At 41.4% G+C, this 15,449-nt stretch overlaps 1 protein-coding gene across 4 annotated transcripts in view; it reads right to left on the minus strand.

The window, feature by feature from the left end:
* The window catches only part of sppl3 (signal peptide peptidase 3), a 51,068-nt gene that overhangs the window by 21,224 nt on the left and 14,395 nt on the right, over positions 1-15,449 (minus strand). Inside the window, exons 2-3 of one of the 4 annotated variants that reach the window (XM_078794167.1) lie at positions 9,997-10,151; positions 3,142-3,421 (exon numbers count right to left, since the gene is read on the minus strand). In XM_078794167.1, the coding sequence (XP_078650293.1) occupies positions 3,142-3,167 (26 nt within the window). In that variant the 5' untranslated portion in view covers positions 3,168-3,421; positions 9,997-10,151. Of the gene's footprint in view, positions 1-3,141; positions 3,704-9,996; positions 10,152-15,449 lie in introns of those variants that run through there. The other 3 variants (XM_058064398.2, XM_078794168.1, XM_058064394.2) reach the window with 3 other exon arrangements.

Consider the following 15,449-nt stretch of genomic DNA (forward strand, 5'->3'; position numbering starts at 1 on the left):
CTCTAGTGAACCACAGCAAGAGCCATTATCCAAAATATGGAAGAGCGGTGACGCTTCCCAGCAGTGGCTGGCCAACCAAAATGACCCCAAGAAGGCAGCGACGACTGATCCAAGAGGTTACAAAACATCCTACAACAACCATAAGAAAGACACTGGGCAAAACTGCCCAAAAGAACATTACAGCTCATCTCAATTTTGCATGAAAACACTGTCATGATCCCCAAGACCTTTGTGTCCCATTAAATCTGGCGTAAAATTAATGTCACATTTCAGAAAAAGAGCATCATACAAACAGTAAAATATGGTGGTGGCAGCGTGATGGTCTAGGGCCGTTTTGCTGGTAAATTGGAAAACTTGCTGAGATGAATGCACCCATGAATTAGGCTCTCTACCAAAAGAAATCCTGACGGATAATGTCGGGTCATCTGTTGGTGACCTCAAGCTGAAACCAACTTGGGTTCTGCAGCAGTGATCAACAATGATCCACAACACACCAGCAAGTCCACCTCTGATTGGCTGAAGAACAACAAAATGAAGACTTTGGAGTGGCCTAGTCAAAGTCCTGACCTGAATCCTATTGAGATGCTGTGGCATGACCTTATAAGAGCACTTCCTGCTGGAAAAACCTCCAATGTGACTGAATGACAACAATTCTGCAAAGATCCAAAGAACCAAAATTCCTCCACAGCGCTGGAAGAGAGTCAAGTTATCACAAACACTTGATTGCAGTTGTTGCTGCTGAGGATGGCCCAACCAGTTATTAGGTTTCGGGGGCAATCACTTTTTCCACACAGGGCCATGTAGGAGTTTATATGTTTAAACCTTAATAATAAGGTTTAATTTAAAAACTGCATTTTGTGTTCAGTTGTGTTGTCATTGACCAATACTTAAATTTGTTTGATGATCTGGGCAAACCTTTTCACACTATTATAGCTATAGACACACACACACCTCAATATAGTAGATATATCTGTCTATCTATATATATTATGGGATGCGATATGGACCTAGGTAATTTTTCCAATGTAATGTCAGGCGCTGCACACTACTAAATATTCAACAAATTGTAATGCCTGTGCTTGTGATTAATGAAGATGTAGTCACCCATGCAGGTCGACGTGCATATGTAATGATGTAATGACATAATGTAATGTAATTGATATTTTGCAGGACACTCTTGTTTTGTTAAGGCAGACATGGGGCCAACAGTGCTCTTATTTTGAAGGACACTCACGGAAGTGTGTGGAGATTGTGTATTTATGACAAAGATGAGCTATGTTCAAAAATAACTGTGCTTCTTCCACTTCCACATCGTCACGGGGCACTGTAAAATGTTCCTTACATTAAAGCCGTAGTGAAAATATACTCACCAAGCCGCACACACACACAACCACACAAGTTAACCCCTGTTAGCGTCCATTCATGAGTGAGGAGATTCAGCCAACTGTTGTCGTGTTTTATCGTCAATTAAACCCGTTTCGGTAGGGAGGGGAATTTTCAGTGTTAATAATGATTTTGTGTCACGACTGAGCTGCCTGCCGAGTAAATACTTCCACGCATGGACGTTCTCTCTCCTCTCCTCATAATACCTGTATGTCATTTTTTTTTATCATGGGAAGAATCTATACCGGTACATAAAAAATACCACCCAACCCTAATCTATACGTGTCTACATACATTATCTATATATACACATATATAGATCTAACATATATATAAAAACAAAAGCAAAGATCCAGCAAAGTGCACAACTTTCTTTTTGGTGACAGTAAATATTGCTGATGGCAACACACAAAAAGATGATGGTGTGACAAAAGAAGTCCTGGAGGTGTAAAGAATGTGACTGATGTGTGACGCTGAGACTGAATTGATGTGTGTGTGTGTGTGTGTGTGTGTGTGTGTCATCGGGTATGTGAAGCTCAATAGAACTTGCACACAAAACAGAACTCTTCACGACTAAATTCATGTGAAAAAACAAAGGAATGCATGCCGAAAATTCATATTCATGGTATCGATGCCAGCACAATGAATAATTATTTTCAAGGTTCAATGCTGAGCATCAGGAAATGCACTTTAAAAAATATATATATTTAAATGCATGTCATGTTTTGTTTTTTTTTTACTTTGGAACAATGAACAATTGAAGTCTCAATAGTTAGATGTAATTTCCAAGTGTTTACATTTATTGTGAAATATTTGCCCACTGTTATTTCAGGTCATTACATTCACATGGACAAATATTTAGTATTTTTTAATATGGTTATTAACAGTTATTTACACCCTCTTTAGCATCCATTTACTCACTAAAACTATTATTTCTAGTTTTAAATACACTTTTTATTTGCTCACAACCCGACTATCACTATTGCCACCTTAACAAATGAGTCCATTGAGTGTCTTGCATGTAGTGTCGTCTTACATTCAGTCAAGTATTAATCTCAATAATCACAACACCTTCTTCACCCAGTGCCAATATGCAACTGTAGCTTCTCCCACCTGTTTAAAATGAGATGTGCGTCAACCTGCCTACTGTCAAATATAAGTAACGAATACAACAAAAAAAAGAAGCTGTCATGTTGGGACATGATTAACATAGCGGCGAACTAGCTTAGCATTTAGCTCCACAGCAGAGCCATTGTTATGTGCGGCAAGCAGCGGTTGGCCCTCCTCATCAGCTAATTTGTGTCCACGGCTAACTTCCATAATCAGCTTAACGCCCTCATGCAATTGTTGTGCCCGAGCAGGAAAAAAACAACACGACTCACACATAAACACAAATAGGCATGTAAAATATGAAATCAGTTAGAGTTTGTTATTATGAAGACATTAGCTTGGTGGTTAGCAGTGGCTCACAATAGCACCAGTGGAATTGACCTCGGCTGAATGGCCTTAGCAGCATCAGCTGGCCGCTGGTAGCTAACAACACTTAGCTGCTAGCTTGAAAAGCTTAGCTTTATAAGCGTGACATTTTTAGTTCTTAAGTTGGCCTGGGGCATATTAATGCGAGGGAATAGAAACAGAGACGCAGTGCATTGCAATGGGGGCGTTATCCGTGAATGGCACTTGCCATTTGCAGCAGCAGCAACAACAGCAGAGAATGCTATGTAGCCGAGGCTAGGCACTAGCTCGCTGTTCACTTACCAGGATGAGTAGCCTTGCTCCGCCATATCGCCGACAACAGTGGCCTCTCACACGGACTCGGATCTCCGTGACGACCCGCTGGGGTCCTCGGGTTGAAAGTGTGGGGGATGCTTTCAGGCGTATTTTCCTCCCTCGCAATCCTAGCAGCTACTCGTCGGTGACAACATGGTGATGCATCCCGTCGGCGGACGGACGGCAGCTAAGCCGAGCCGAGCCACACGATCCGAATGTCGTGCACTTTCAACGGCAGTGATGGGTTGGTGGATAAGACAAAGCAAAGCTGGAACAAAAATGAAAAACACTGGTGTTATTTATGCTGCTTAATGTCCTGCCGTCACCCCAGCCGAGGAGGCTTGGTCGCCAGCGATGCTACACCCACAGTAAATCCATATTAAGCGCGCTGGTGCCCGGGTAAAGAAGTCTGCAGCCCTCGCTGTTATGGAAGACGTTTGGCTTTGTATGTGACTAGAGCCGCGGGAGCGCGCACACTCGCCCTGCTGTGGTGTGCATGAGCGCGCTTAGAGGGCTTTTTTGCAACTAGAACGAGCACTGGAAAGCTTATTGTGTGTGCTTTTTACCCACCTAAAGGCTTCACTGGCTGCACAAAATATGCACAAATGGACAAAATATTCACATTTGACGTATTTTGGTGATATTTATTATCACAGTCATTTCTACACACTGAAACATGCACACAATTCATTATTTAGAAAAATGTTACAAAGACACAGGTACTCCGGTTTCCTCCCACATTCCAAAAACATGTTAGGTTAGCGACTCCAAATTGTCCATAGGTATGAATGTGAGTGTTGTTGTGTGTACCCTGCCTCTTGCCCGAAGTTAGCTGGGATAGGCTCCAGCACCCCCTGTTACCCTAGTGTTCATCATCCATCCATCCATCCATCCATTTTCCTCTGCTTATCCGGGTCCGGGTAGCGGGGGCAGCAATCTTAGTAGGGAAGCCCAGACTTCCCGGTCCCCGGCCACCTCCTCCAGCTCCACCGGGAAGATACCAAGGCGTTCCCAAGACATAATTCCTCCAGCGTGAGGGAATCAGCTGATCAATAATTTAAAACCATCGCTTAAAAAATGACAATAACTTCAAAAATTGGTTTGGGCTTCCTTGATGCGAGTCTTTCCAGATGGCTACATTGCTCCAAGTGGTGAAGATGGCTCCATGAAGGGCATCACCTATCTGGAACTGATGGCCAGTTTTATAAACGTCCCTTACCATCCATCCCCAAATGTTCACTATATGTGATTTATATCAAGGGAACGTCCAAAAGAGAAAAAGCACCCCAGATCATGATGGACCCCCCCTCCACTGTGCCGGGTAGAAAACATCTTAGGCGGATCTCCTTATCATGCCAGTAACGTTAGAAGCCATCTGGCATTTTTTTCCAACCTTTCAATGTTCCATGTTTGATGCTCCCTGGTAAAGTAAAAATGGGCAGTTCAGTGACATTGAAGGAGACGAGGTCTTTGAATTCGTTGAAACCCTTCTGATGGTTATTGCACTGCAGTCGGCACCAGTAAGGGTCTTCATTTAGGTCAAGGACCTCCCTGTGTATTGACAGACAGCCAATCAGGTCCTTCAGATCAGCGAGAGGTGTTTTTTGTTCCGTAACGCTGAGGGTCTTTTAAAAATGTAGAGTAACTGTCTCACTGTGTCCAACTCCAGCAGCAATGGCGTTCTGCCATGTTTATGCAGCACGAAGATCCGATCACGTTCAAGAAGAGAAAGCTTCTTAGCTAGGAGGGAATGACCGCGTGAATGCCTGACAGAAAATTTGAATTTTGAGTAGATTTGGGCTTTTGATCAGGGGAAAAACAACCAAAGTGTCCATAGGTATGAATGTGTGGCGCTATTAAGAGGTGGATTGAGTCTCTTCAAGTCCCAACTGACCCAGGTATGATTGCATGGCTTGTCACTGGGTTAGATCAATTCAGAAACAAATGCAAATTAAAGTTGCAAGCACAGTTATATGGGCCCTCGCACCCCCGTCCAACTCAGGGTTCATGCAAGTCGGCGGTCTGCAGGGTCAGCAAGGTGTTGTCTTGATGATATGTGCCAATTATGATATAGATCTGACCTTGTGGAGCCGAGTTATTAACGTTTACAGTTTTGTTCAACGTTCAAAGAAATGTTAGAATCAAAACGTAAAGGTTGGTTGAAATGTGGCGCCTACATCCTATGGACCAGCCTAAAATCCTTCACAATTGATCATTGCGCATCTGTATAGTGTCTGATGATTATCCATTGGGCTTATTTGATCAAAGTTTGTTGGAATACAAACTCTTGTTTTTGAACCCAAATTTGCAGACAAAAATGGCTGACTTCCTGTTCATTTTGGAATTTCGGTTCTTTAGACTTTTTTGTGCATCCTGTCATGATTGACGCAAAATTTCGATTGGGACCTCTGAAATATAATTGATGTGTTTGCATATTTTGGTTAGTTTTCCATCCATTAACACAATTTTTCTATATGTGAGTGTGAATGGTTGTTTGTCTATATGTGCCCTCCGATTGGCTGGCCACATGTTTTCTGGCAAGAAAGTGTCCCCGCGACCCCAGTGAGGAAAAGCGGCATGGAAGATGGATGGATGGACTTACCTCAGCCAATAAGGCTACAGAGCAAAGCTCAATGGTACTAACTGAAATAACACTATATAGTAAATACTTCTCAACATTCATTCATCCCTCTCTATACATGACGGCCTTGCATTACAAAGCATGTTGATGCACAGACGCAGCAAGTTAGTCATCTTAGTATAGTGGAAAGGTCAACTCTTTGTGATGGTTTAACTGGTTATTAAAATTACCTATTTTGTAGTCTTTTTGCATTTCAACAAGTTGCTCATGAGACATGTGGTTTCTAGGAAGTGTACACAAGTCACAGTATTCAAGGGATATATATCTGCACATTTTTTTTGCCTTTTTCGGCGAGAACCTCTCATCAGAAAAAGGTCAAAGTGGGGAAAGTAAGCATCGTAAATCACTACATCTAACGAATCTACCAATAATTTTAAAGTAATACAATCACATGACCAGGCTGATAATGATCACATTACATGGTACCGCATCACAATTATACGGCCCCTAAAGCTTTTTAGGCTGACCCGCCCTACTTGAATTATCTTGAGAAAAATTAGGTTTCCCTATACTACGATGGTTAAATGATTATCTGCTTTAGGTTGTATGCACAGTGGAGTGAATAGTGTGGCTTTACAAAAAACAAACTTCTCTATTAGGTCTTAGTGGGGGCAAATATGAGATGTCTCTGTCTCTCTCTCCTGTGGGACAAAGATTGCATTAGGGTTTAGAAAGAGGTCAGTGGGATTCCCTCTAAGCAACCAAAGAGTGCGAGGGATTACGGAAGTCTACAGAGAGCTGCTTTTCTTGCAGATTATGTTCAATCTGTTCTCAGAAACAACAGCTTCACACATACTACAGTATTTACTAGTACACTACATATACAGTATATATATAGCATGTATTCGGAAAACATTGAAGCACAAATAAACTTTAAGGTCCAGTACCTTTGTGGCACAAAACCTGCCAGTGGTACAGGAGAACCCCGCCTACTGTGGAGTGAGAGGGTAGAAAAACTGGTTCTACCGTGGACACAGGAGAAGGTTGGGGCATCAACCTCTTTAAAGTACAGATGGGACACCAGAATAAACTTCCAGTTCTCCCAGTGTCACCCGTCAACTCTAAACAAACAGACACACTCTCTGTTACAAAGGGTAAGATATTTAAAACACAAACACATTGACATAGGTTATGGGGTATCATTTCTATTTTTAACTATTCAGTTGTTTAGTCATAGCAGTTATCTTATTATTACAGCATTATGTCACCTATAACATTACTGTTATACACTGTTATTCTTTTCTCCATATTACACAATTAGTAACCTGGTACATGTTAAATACAGGAAGTGAACAAATATTTGTCTATATGTGCCCTGTGACCCAGGGTGTACCCCGCCTCTCGCCCGTAGACAGTTGGGATAGGCTCCAGCATAACCGCGACCCATAGAGAGAATAAGCGGTAAAAAATGGATGGATGGATGAACAAATTGTCAGTAATTGCTGAGATATGAAAAAGGGGTAGAATTTCTGACAGGTTGAACTGTAGACGTGATGTACTTCAATGTGTTCTTTGTTCCACATACACATAATTGAAATGCCAGACTGTGTGTCCACATGTGACCACAAGATGTCAGTGTTTAATCAGCAGCAGAGGAAGGCCATACAGTATATTTAATAATATTAGAACTTAGCAACAATAACAGCAACAAGCATAAAAACAAAAAATAAATACACGATCTTAACTTTGTAGGGAGAATGTAATTTTTCTGGTCATAATTTTAACTGATGAACTTGTGTGATGGTTAAGAACGATGGTTAAGAAAAATTGAAACTTTGCCTGTCCAGTTAGTTAAATGTATAACGATGGCAGCAGTTTCACTTTGGTATGAATTATTTCTACTTCCTATGGGAAAATAGTATTTATATATTCATTCATTCATTTTCTACCGCTTATCCTCACGAGGTTTGCAGGGTGTGCTGAAGCCTATCCCAGCTGTCGTCGGGTGAGAGGCAGGGCAAACCCTGGACTGGTTGCCAGCCAATCACAGGGCACATATAGACAAACAACCATTCACACTCACATTCATACCTATGGACAATTTGGAGTCGCCAATTAACCTAGCATGTTTTTGGAATGTTGGAGGAAACCGGAGTACCCGGAGAAAACCCACGCATGCACGGGGAGAACATGCAAACTCCACACAGAGATGGCCGAGGTTGGAATTGAACTTGGGTCTCCTAGCTGTGAGGCCTGCGCACTAACCACTCAACTAACATCTAAAACCTAACTTTCATTCATTCATTTTCTACCGCTTATCCTCACAAGGGTCGCAGGGTTGCTGGAGCCTATCCCAGCTGTCGTCGGGCAGCAGGCGGTGTACACCCTGGACTGGTGGCCAGCCAATCACAGGGCACATATAGACAAACAACCATTCACACTCACATTCATACATATGGACAATTTGGAGTCACCAATTAACCTAGCATGTTTTTGGAATGTGGGAGGAAACCGGAGTACCCGGAGAAAACCCACGCATACAAACTCCACACAGAGATCGCCGAAGGTGGAATTGAACCCGGGTCTCCTAGCTGTGAGGCCTGTGCACTAACCACTCGTCCACCGTGCAGCCACGACACATCTCGTTATGGCAAAAACGCTTCATTTCTCAGGATGATTTAAAGCACCTGATTCCACTTCTGAGCTGATTAAACAGACCGACAGACTACACTGTCAGTATTTGTTGCACATCATGTGACCAGCGTCTTTTTCTGTTGGCTTGCCAATATCTTCTGTGGAGTAGCCAGACAGACAGGAACAGACAGAAGCAGGAACGTAAAAGATCAGTGAAAAGCATGAAACAAACTATAAGAACATAAGAGCATGAAAAACCAGAACTAAAGACATCTAAGGACAAACAAACAACCTGTCATGCAGATGCAAGTGTTGAATTTTGTTGATTAGATTATGATTCAGTTGCTTTGCTGCATGCATTCACAAGCACCGAGTTATTTATTTTTTCTGATAGTGACTGCTTTTCGGTACAAACACTCACTTTGCATCTGATTTTGTGACCTTGAGGATTTTTGTTTGAGCTCAAACATCGCCCTCCTATACAAATAGCATGCATTGTATTGAGGCAGACATGTGCATACAGCATACTATAATGTTCACAGACTGCCTTGTTAATAATTCAGTAGGCACTTCATTGTATCCTACTGTTTATTCCAAATGAAATCCAAGGTGCTGTAAATAAACGCATTCATGCCTAAGCCTTCCTCACCTCAATTGATATGACTTTCTTTATTGTCATTGCACAATAACACAGCAGTGAAATTGCCAATGAAATGTCTTTGCCTGGCTCCCATGTAATAATAAATAATAAATAATAAATAATAAATAATAAATAATAAATAATAAATAATAAATAATAAATAATAAATAATAAATAATAAATAATAAATAATAAATAATAAATAATAAACAATAAATAATAAATAATAAATAATAAATAATAAATAATAAATAATAAATAATAATGTGGGGAATAAATAGATGACATCAAATATGAACAATGTACAGCGTAAACAGTAATTTGTACAAATAATTTAAATAATTTAGAAAAAATAATAATTTCAGTTTTGCGTGTGCGTGTGGGCAGGTAGAGGGGCTTATTTGGCATTCAGCAGTCTGATGGCCAGGGGGAAGTAGCTGTCTCTAAACCTGGTTGTTCTACAACGGATGCTGTTTCTGACCTGATGATATTTCCTTATCCTCATTTTTGACACGAATTTGGCTTATATTTGCTTACAATATCTCTCAGGACTGAGTAGCAACACAGTGAGTACACGTCACAGTGACAGTGACCAGATTGTGTTCAAAGCGTGAATATTTAACTAATTCAATTTTTGGACGATTCTGATTGATTTTTCAAGGCACACACAATATTGTGTTCTTGGGCTATGCAGACATGGTATATACCAAAAGAAATATCTTTCATTAAAAAAAAAGTTAGTTTCTACCCTTTTCTGGCACCTTGTGGATGTTTTTTTGGTCTCTTCTGTTGTGGAATTGCATCATCACCTCTTTATGCCTCCGGCTAAATCGTGTACTCGGTTCAGTTGAGATAACGTTTTACAATGTCCATTGAATAATAAAAGTCGTGGGAAACTGTAGTTAAATCATAGCGACAAAACCCGGTGAGTCTTCCACATCTGTTTGAAGACCCCTGTGCTCCCCCTGGGCCCCTCACCACCACCAACCTTTTGGGCTCCAGGGTTCTGTGGGATCCGGGTGTGCAGACACTGTTAGCACGCCTGATATGAGAGCCTGATCAAAGCTGGCTCATTCTGCCTGAGCGATTTCCACAGGATTAAGGATTAGGGAGACAGGAAGCTGGGAGAGGCACACAGACAATCTGGGAGAGACAAAAAAAAAAGAACGGTGATGCTTATGGAGAGTGAAAATGTTGAGGGAGATAGGAGGGGTGGGTCATGAGGCCCTGGCAGAGAACATCTTTGGAAAGAAATGAAGAGAACAAGGGCATGCCGGGATGATGATGTACCAAAAAATGTCCTATCTCATTACAATACAAGTTCAAGTATAATAAAAAGAGCATTACTATAATTGACTTTCAATGGGTTTGCTTGAGCTAAAAGATCTCCTTGTGGGCCTTAAAGGAGACATGTCATTAAACGCTGAAATCATCATAATAAACAGACCACTTGGAAATGAACAGCTCCAACTTGTTCGATATCACTGTTACTCGTTTTTAAAGCTTCCATAACATTACACTTGCACAATCTACACACTTCTGCACTCAAACATTATGTCTCTTCAATGTCATAGTTTTGTCAAGTGCACAAGGCTTTGTTATTGTTCTTAACACAAACCTCCCCTCAGGGACTAAAAATGGAAATTACCATTAAAAGAATCGTGATACAGCAGCTGATGCTGTTCCTCTCCAGTCCTGTAGGTGGCAGTAATGTGCTGTGCTGCACTGAAATTGAAGGTGTGTGCCTTCTTGGCCTGTGGACCACATCGCAAAGTACCTAGCGAACCAATTACCTTACCGTAAATGATCTAATTACAGTATAGTTATAGCCATTTATTTACGTTTTGTGCTTGCACAGACAAAACATTGTTTTACCTGAGGCATTAGGACAGGGGTCTCAAACACGCGGCCCGTGGGCCAAATGTGGCCCGCAGGACACTAGTTTGGCCTTGATATGAAAGTTTAATGTTAGTGCGGCCCGCGCAAGTTTGATATGGATGCTGTATGGTATCATGTACCCAGAAAAAATTATTACGTTTGATTAATGTTCATGTTAAAGGTTAAATAACTGTTAATAGTTATCCTCCCTATCCGTGCGGAAGGGGTAAGTTTTTGGCTATTTAAGTTTAAAGGAAATAACTTGAAGGCTACCGTTTAGGTCGCTAGCTCTCGTTTGCGAGTTAGCATGTGTCTCAAGACCCGGCAGTTGCGCAATATGTTGTAAATAAAAAAAGTATAAATGTGACTATAGTCGTGTTTTGTCATGTCTACAGGGCTCTAATAATGCTTTGTTCATTTTAATCTGAAAAAAATAATTTGTCTACCCACCAACTATATGTGGTTTCTTAAGTTTTTATTATTTGCCGTTTTATTATTATTATTATATTTATTTATTACTGATTGATTTTCTTTATTCTTGACTTGTTTATTTATTTTTCATCTTATTTTGTGCAGAAAAATACAAATTAAGATATTTGAGAACAGTGGAATGTTTTATCAGAGCTTTTATTGTAGAAAATCAGAACCAAAGCACTGAAAAAGTTTGTATATTTTTCTGTTTTTAATAAATGCGTTTTGTTTTTTTTTTTTTTGGAAAAACTGATGCGGCCCAGCCTCTCCCAGACCCTAGCTCCAGTGGCCCCCAGGTAAATTGAGTTTGAGACCCCTGCATTAGGAGGAAGGAAATTATTATGGTCATTCGGTGAAATGATACAAAACATTAACAGTTTTCATATTTTATGTCAACCCAGTCCACAAAATTACACTTTTTCATAATTTAATATAAAAATAAGGTAAAAATCTAATATTACTGGGAGGAACTGTACTGTACTGCATGCATCATAGTGGCAGCTGCTTCCAATATTAAGCCACATGAGTTGGCAGTTGTACAACATTGCAAATGACAACAATAATGAATATATGGTTAAATGAATACCTATCATAAAAGAGCATTACTGTCGTTAAGGCAGGAATGGTCCGACTGGATGAAAAACAAACCACTTGCTTGCACTGACTGGATTTGAGAGAGTCATCTGACGGTTGTGAGAAGTTGCTCATCCCTCACCAGATGTGCTCTTGCATTGCCGATTCATTAGCCCACAGCTCGTGACGCTGTGGTTGGTGTCCAGGAAATTTCATTATACCACACACGCATGTTAGCCAGTCCTTGGGGATTTTTTCCCCTCTCTCTCTCTCTGCTTCACTTTATGTGAGTTCACAAGAAGAGAATGGGCGTGAATTGAATCCATTTTCTATACCGCTTGTACTCTTTCGGGTTGGAAGTGAGGTGGAGCCTATCCCAGGTGACTTTGTATTTTCTAAATTACACCACAAATTAATCTATAACCATGTTGAATAATTAGTCATGTGGATTGGAATATTCAGAGTCTGAATTATCATTCATTCATTCATTTTCTACCGCTTTTCCTCACGAGGGTCGCGGGGGTGCTGGAGCCTATCCCAGCTGTCTTCGGGCGAGAGATGGGGTACACCCTGGACTGGTCGCCAGCCAATCACAGGGCACATATAGACAAACAACCATTCACACTCACATTCATACCTATGGACAATTTGGAGTCGCCAATTAACCTAGCATGTTTTTGGAATGTGGGTACCCAGTACCCAGAGAAATCCCACGCATGCACGGGTAGAACATGCAAACTCCACACAGAGATGGCCGAGGGTGGGATTGAACCCTGGTCTCCTAACTGTGACGTCTGCGCGCTAACCACTCGTCCGCCGTGCTGCCCCATATCATATACAGTGCATCCAGAAAGTATTCACAGCGCTTCACTTTTTCCACATTTTGTCATGTTACAGCCTCATTCCAAATTGTATTAATAGAATCCCTTACCTCAAAATTCTACACAAAATACTCCATTATGACAATGTGAAAAAGTTTTTTTTTTTTGACTTTTTTTGAATTTATTAAAAATAGAAAACTAAGAAATCACATTTACATAAGTATTCACAGCCTTTGCCATGAAGCTCGAAATTGAGCTCAGGTGCATCTTTTTTCCACTGATCATCCTTGAGATCTTTCTACAGCTTAATTGGAGTCCACCTGCAGTAAATTCAGTTGATTGGACATGATTTGGAAATATAATAACTGTCTATATAAGGTCCCACAGTTGACTGTGCATGTCAGAGCACAAACACCAAGCATGAAGTCAAAAGAACTGTCTGTAGACCTGCGAGACAGGATTGTCTTGAGGCACAAATCTGGGGAAGGATACAGAAACATTTCTGCTGCTTTGAAGGTCCCAATGAGCACAGTGGCCTCCATTATTCGTAAATGGAAGACGTTTGGAACCACCAGGACTCTTCCTAGAGCTGGCCGGCCTTCTAAACTGAGCGATCGGGTAAGAAGGGCCTTAGTCAGGGAGGTGACCAAGGCCCCGATGGTCACTCTGTCAGAGCTCCAGCGTTCCTCTGTGGAGAGAGGAGAGCCTTCCAGAAGGACAACCATCTCTGCAGCAATCCACCAATCAGGCCTGTATGGTAGAGTGGCCAGACGAAAGCCACTCCTTAGTAAAAGGAACATGGCAGCCCGTCTGGAATTTGCCAAAAAGCACCTGAATGACTCTCAGACCATGAGAAACAAAATTCTCTGGTCTGATGAGACAAAGATTGAACTCTTGTGAAGGTGTGAATGCCAGGCGCCATGTTTGGAGGAAACCAGGCACTGCTCATCACCAGGCCAATACCATCCCTACAGTGAAGCATGGTGGTGGCAGCATCATGCTGTGGGGATGTTTTTCAGCAGCAGGAACTGGCAGACTAGTCAGGATAGAAGGAAAATGAATGCAGCAATATATAGAGATATCCTGGATGAAAACCTGCTCCAGAGCGCTCTTGACCTCAGTAGACTGGTCATGTACCTTGACCATATAGACGTTAGCACACAGCCAAGATCTCAAAAGACTGGCTTCAGAACCACTCCATGAATGTCCTGGAGTGGCCCAGCCAGAGTCCAGACTTGAATCCGATCGAACATCTCTGGAGAGATCTGAAAATGGCTGTGCACAGACGTCTCCCATCCAACCTGATGGAGCTTGAGACTTATTGCAAAGAAGAATGGGCAAAACTGCCTAAAGATAGGTGTGCTAAACTTGTGGGATCATATTAAAAAAGACTTGAGGCTGTAATTGCTGCCAAAGGTGGATCAACAAAGTATTAAGCAAAGGCTGTGAATACTTATGTAAATGTGATTTTTTTGTTTTCTATTTTTAATAAATTCAAAACATGTCAAAAAAACCTTTTTTCACATTGTCATAATGGAGTATTTTGTGTAGAATTTTGAGGTAAGAGATTAATTTAATTCAGTTTGGAATGAGGCTGTAACATGACAAAATGTAGAAAAAGTGAAGCGCTGTGAATACTTTCCGGATGCACTGTATTATATTGCCCAAAAGAAGATGCTCTTTATTTAGCAAGCAGGGACTCAAAAAGGCATTCTGGGAGCTGGCATCACTCCCGTTGCCTGGGAGTACTTCTCGGCTTCCCAGCATGCTTTGCAATACTTGCAATGCACTTGCACTAAACTTTGATGTCCAGTAGGGGGGGGGGCTCAAATTATGGGTGCATTCATGGTTAGGTTAAAATGACTTCTGGGGTGTTTAAATATGCAAAAGAGCATAAAAAATGACAACTATATAAGAGAAAATGTATCATAAGTGCTCTAATCTCTCCCCTGTGTACATTTTACAGTATTTTATTCTAGTATATTTTGCGGCTGTGAGTGTGAATGGTTGTTTGTCTATATGTGCCCTGTGATTGGCTGGCGACCAGTTCAGGGTGTACACCGTCTCCTGCCCGACGACAGCTGGGATAGGCTCCAGCAACCCTGCAACCCTTGTGAGGATAAGCGGTAGAAAATGAATGAATGAATGTTATGTTTTAGATTGCATGTTCGTTGAGTGGTTAGTGTGCAGGCCTCACAGCTAGGAGTCCCGAGTTCAATTCCAACCTCGGCCATCTCTGTGTGGAGTTTGCATGTTCTCCCCGTGCATGCGTGGGTTTTCTCCGGGTACTCCGGTTTCCTCCCACATTCCAAAAACATGCTAGGTTAATTTGGCGACTCCAAATTGTCCATAGGTATGAATGTGAGTGTGAATGGTTGTTTGAAGATGTATCAGAAATGCTCTAATCTCTACCGTGTGTACATTTTACAGTATTTTATTCTAGTATATTTTGCAGTTGTGAGTGTGAATGGTTGTTTGTCTATATGTGCCCTGTGATTGGCTGGCAACCAGTCCGGGGTGAACCCTGCCTCTCGCCCGAAGACAGCTGGGATAGGCTCCAGCACCCCCGCAACCCTCATGAGCATAAGCGGTAGAAAATGAATGAATTAATATTTTTGCGGCTTTTTGTGAAATATTATGTAATAGTAAAAGTTAGTCATAAAAGCTGCCCAATGAAATCTTTATGCAAGAGTTCTTT

Source organism: Doryrhamphus excisus, linkage group LG10 (assembly GCF_037039965.1).
Source record: "Doryrhamphus excisus strain RoL-2023G ecotype Guam linkage group LG10, RoL_Dexc_Guam_v1.1, whole genome shotgun sequence".
Lineage (NCBI taxonomy): Eukaryota > Metazoa > Chordata > Actinopteri > Syngnathiformes > Syngnathidae > Doryrhamphus > Doryrhamphus excisus.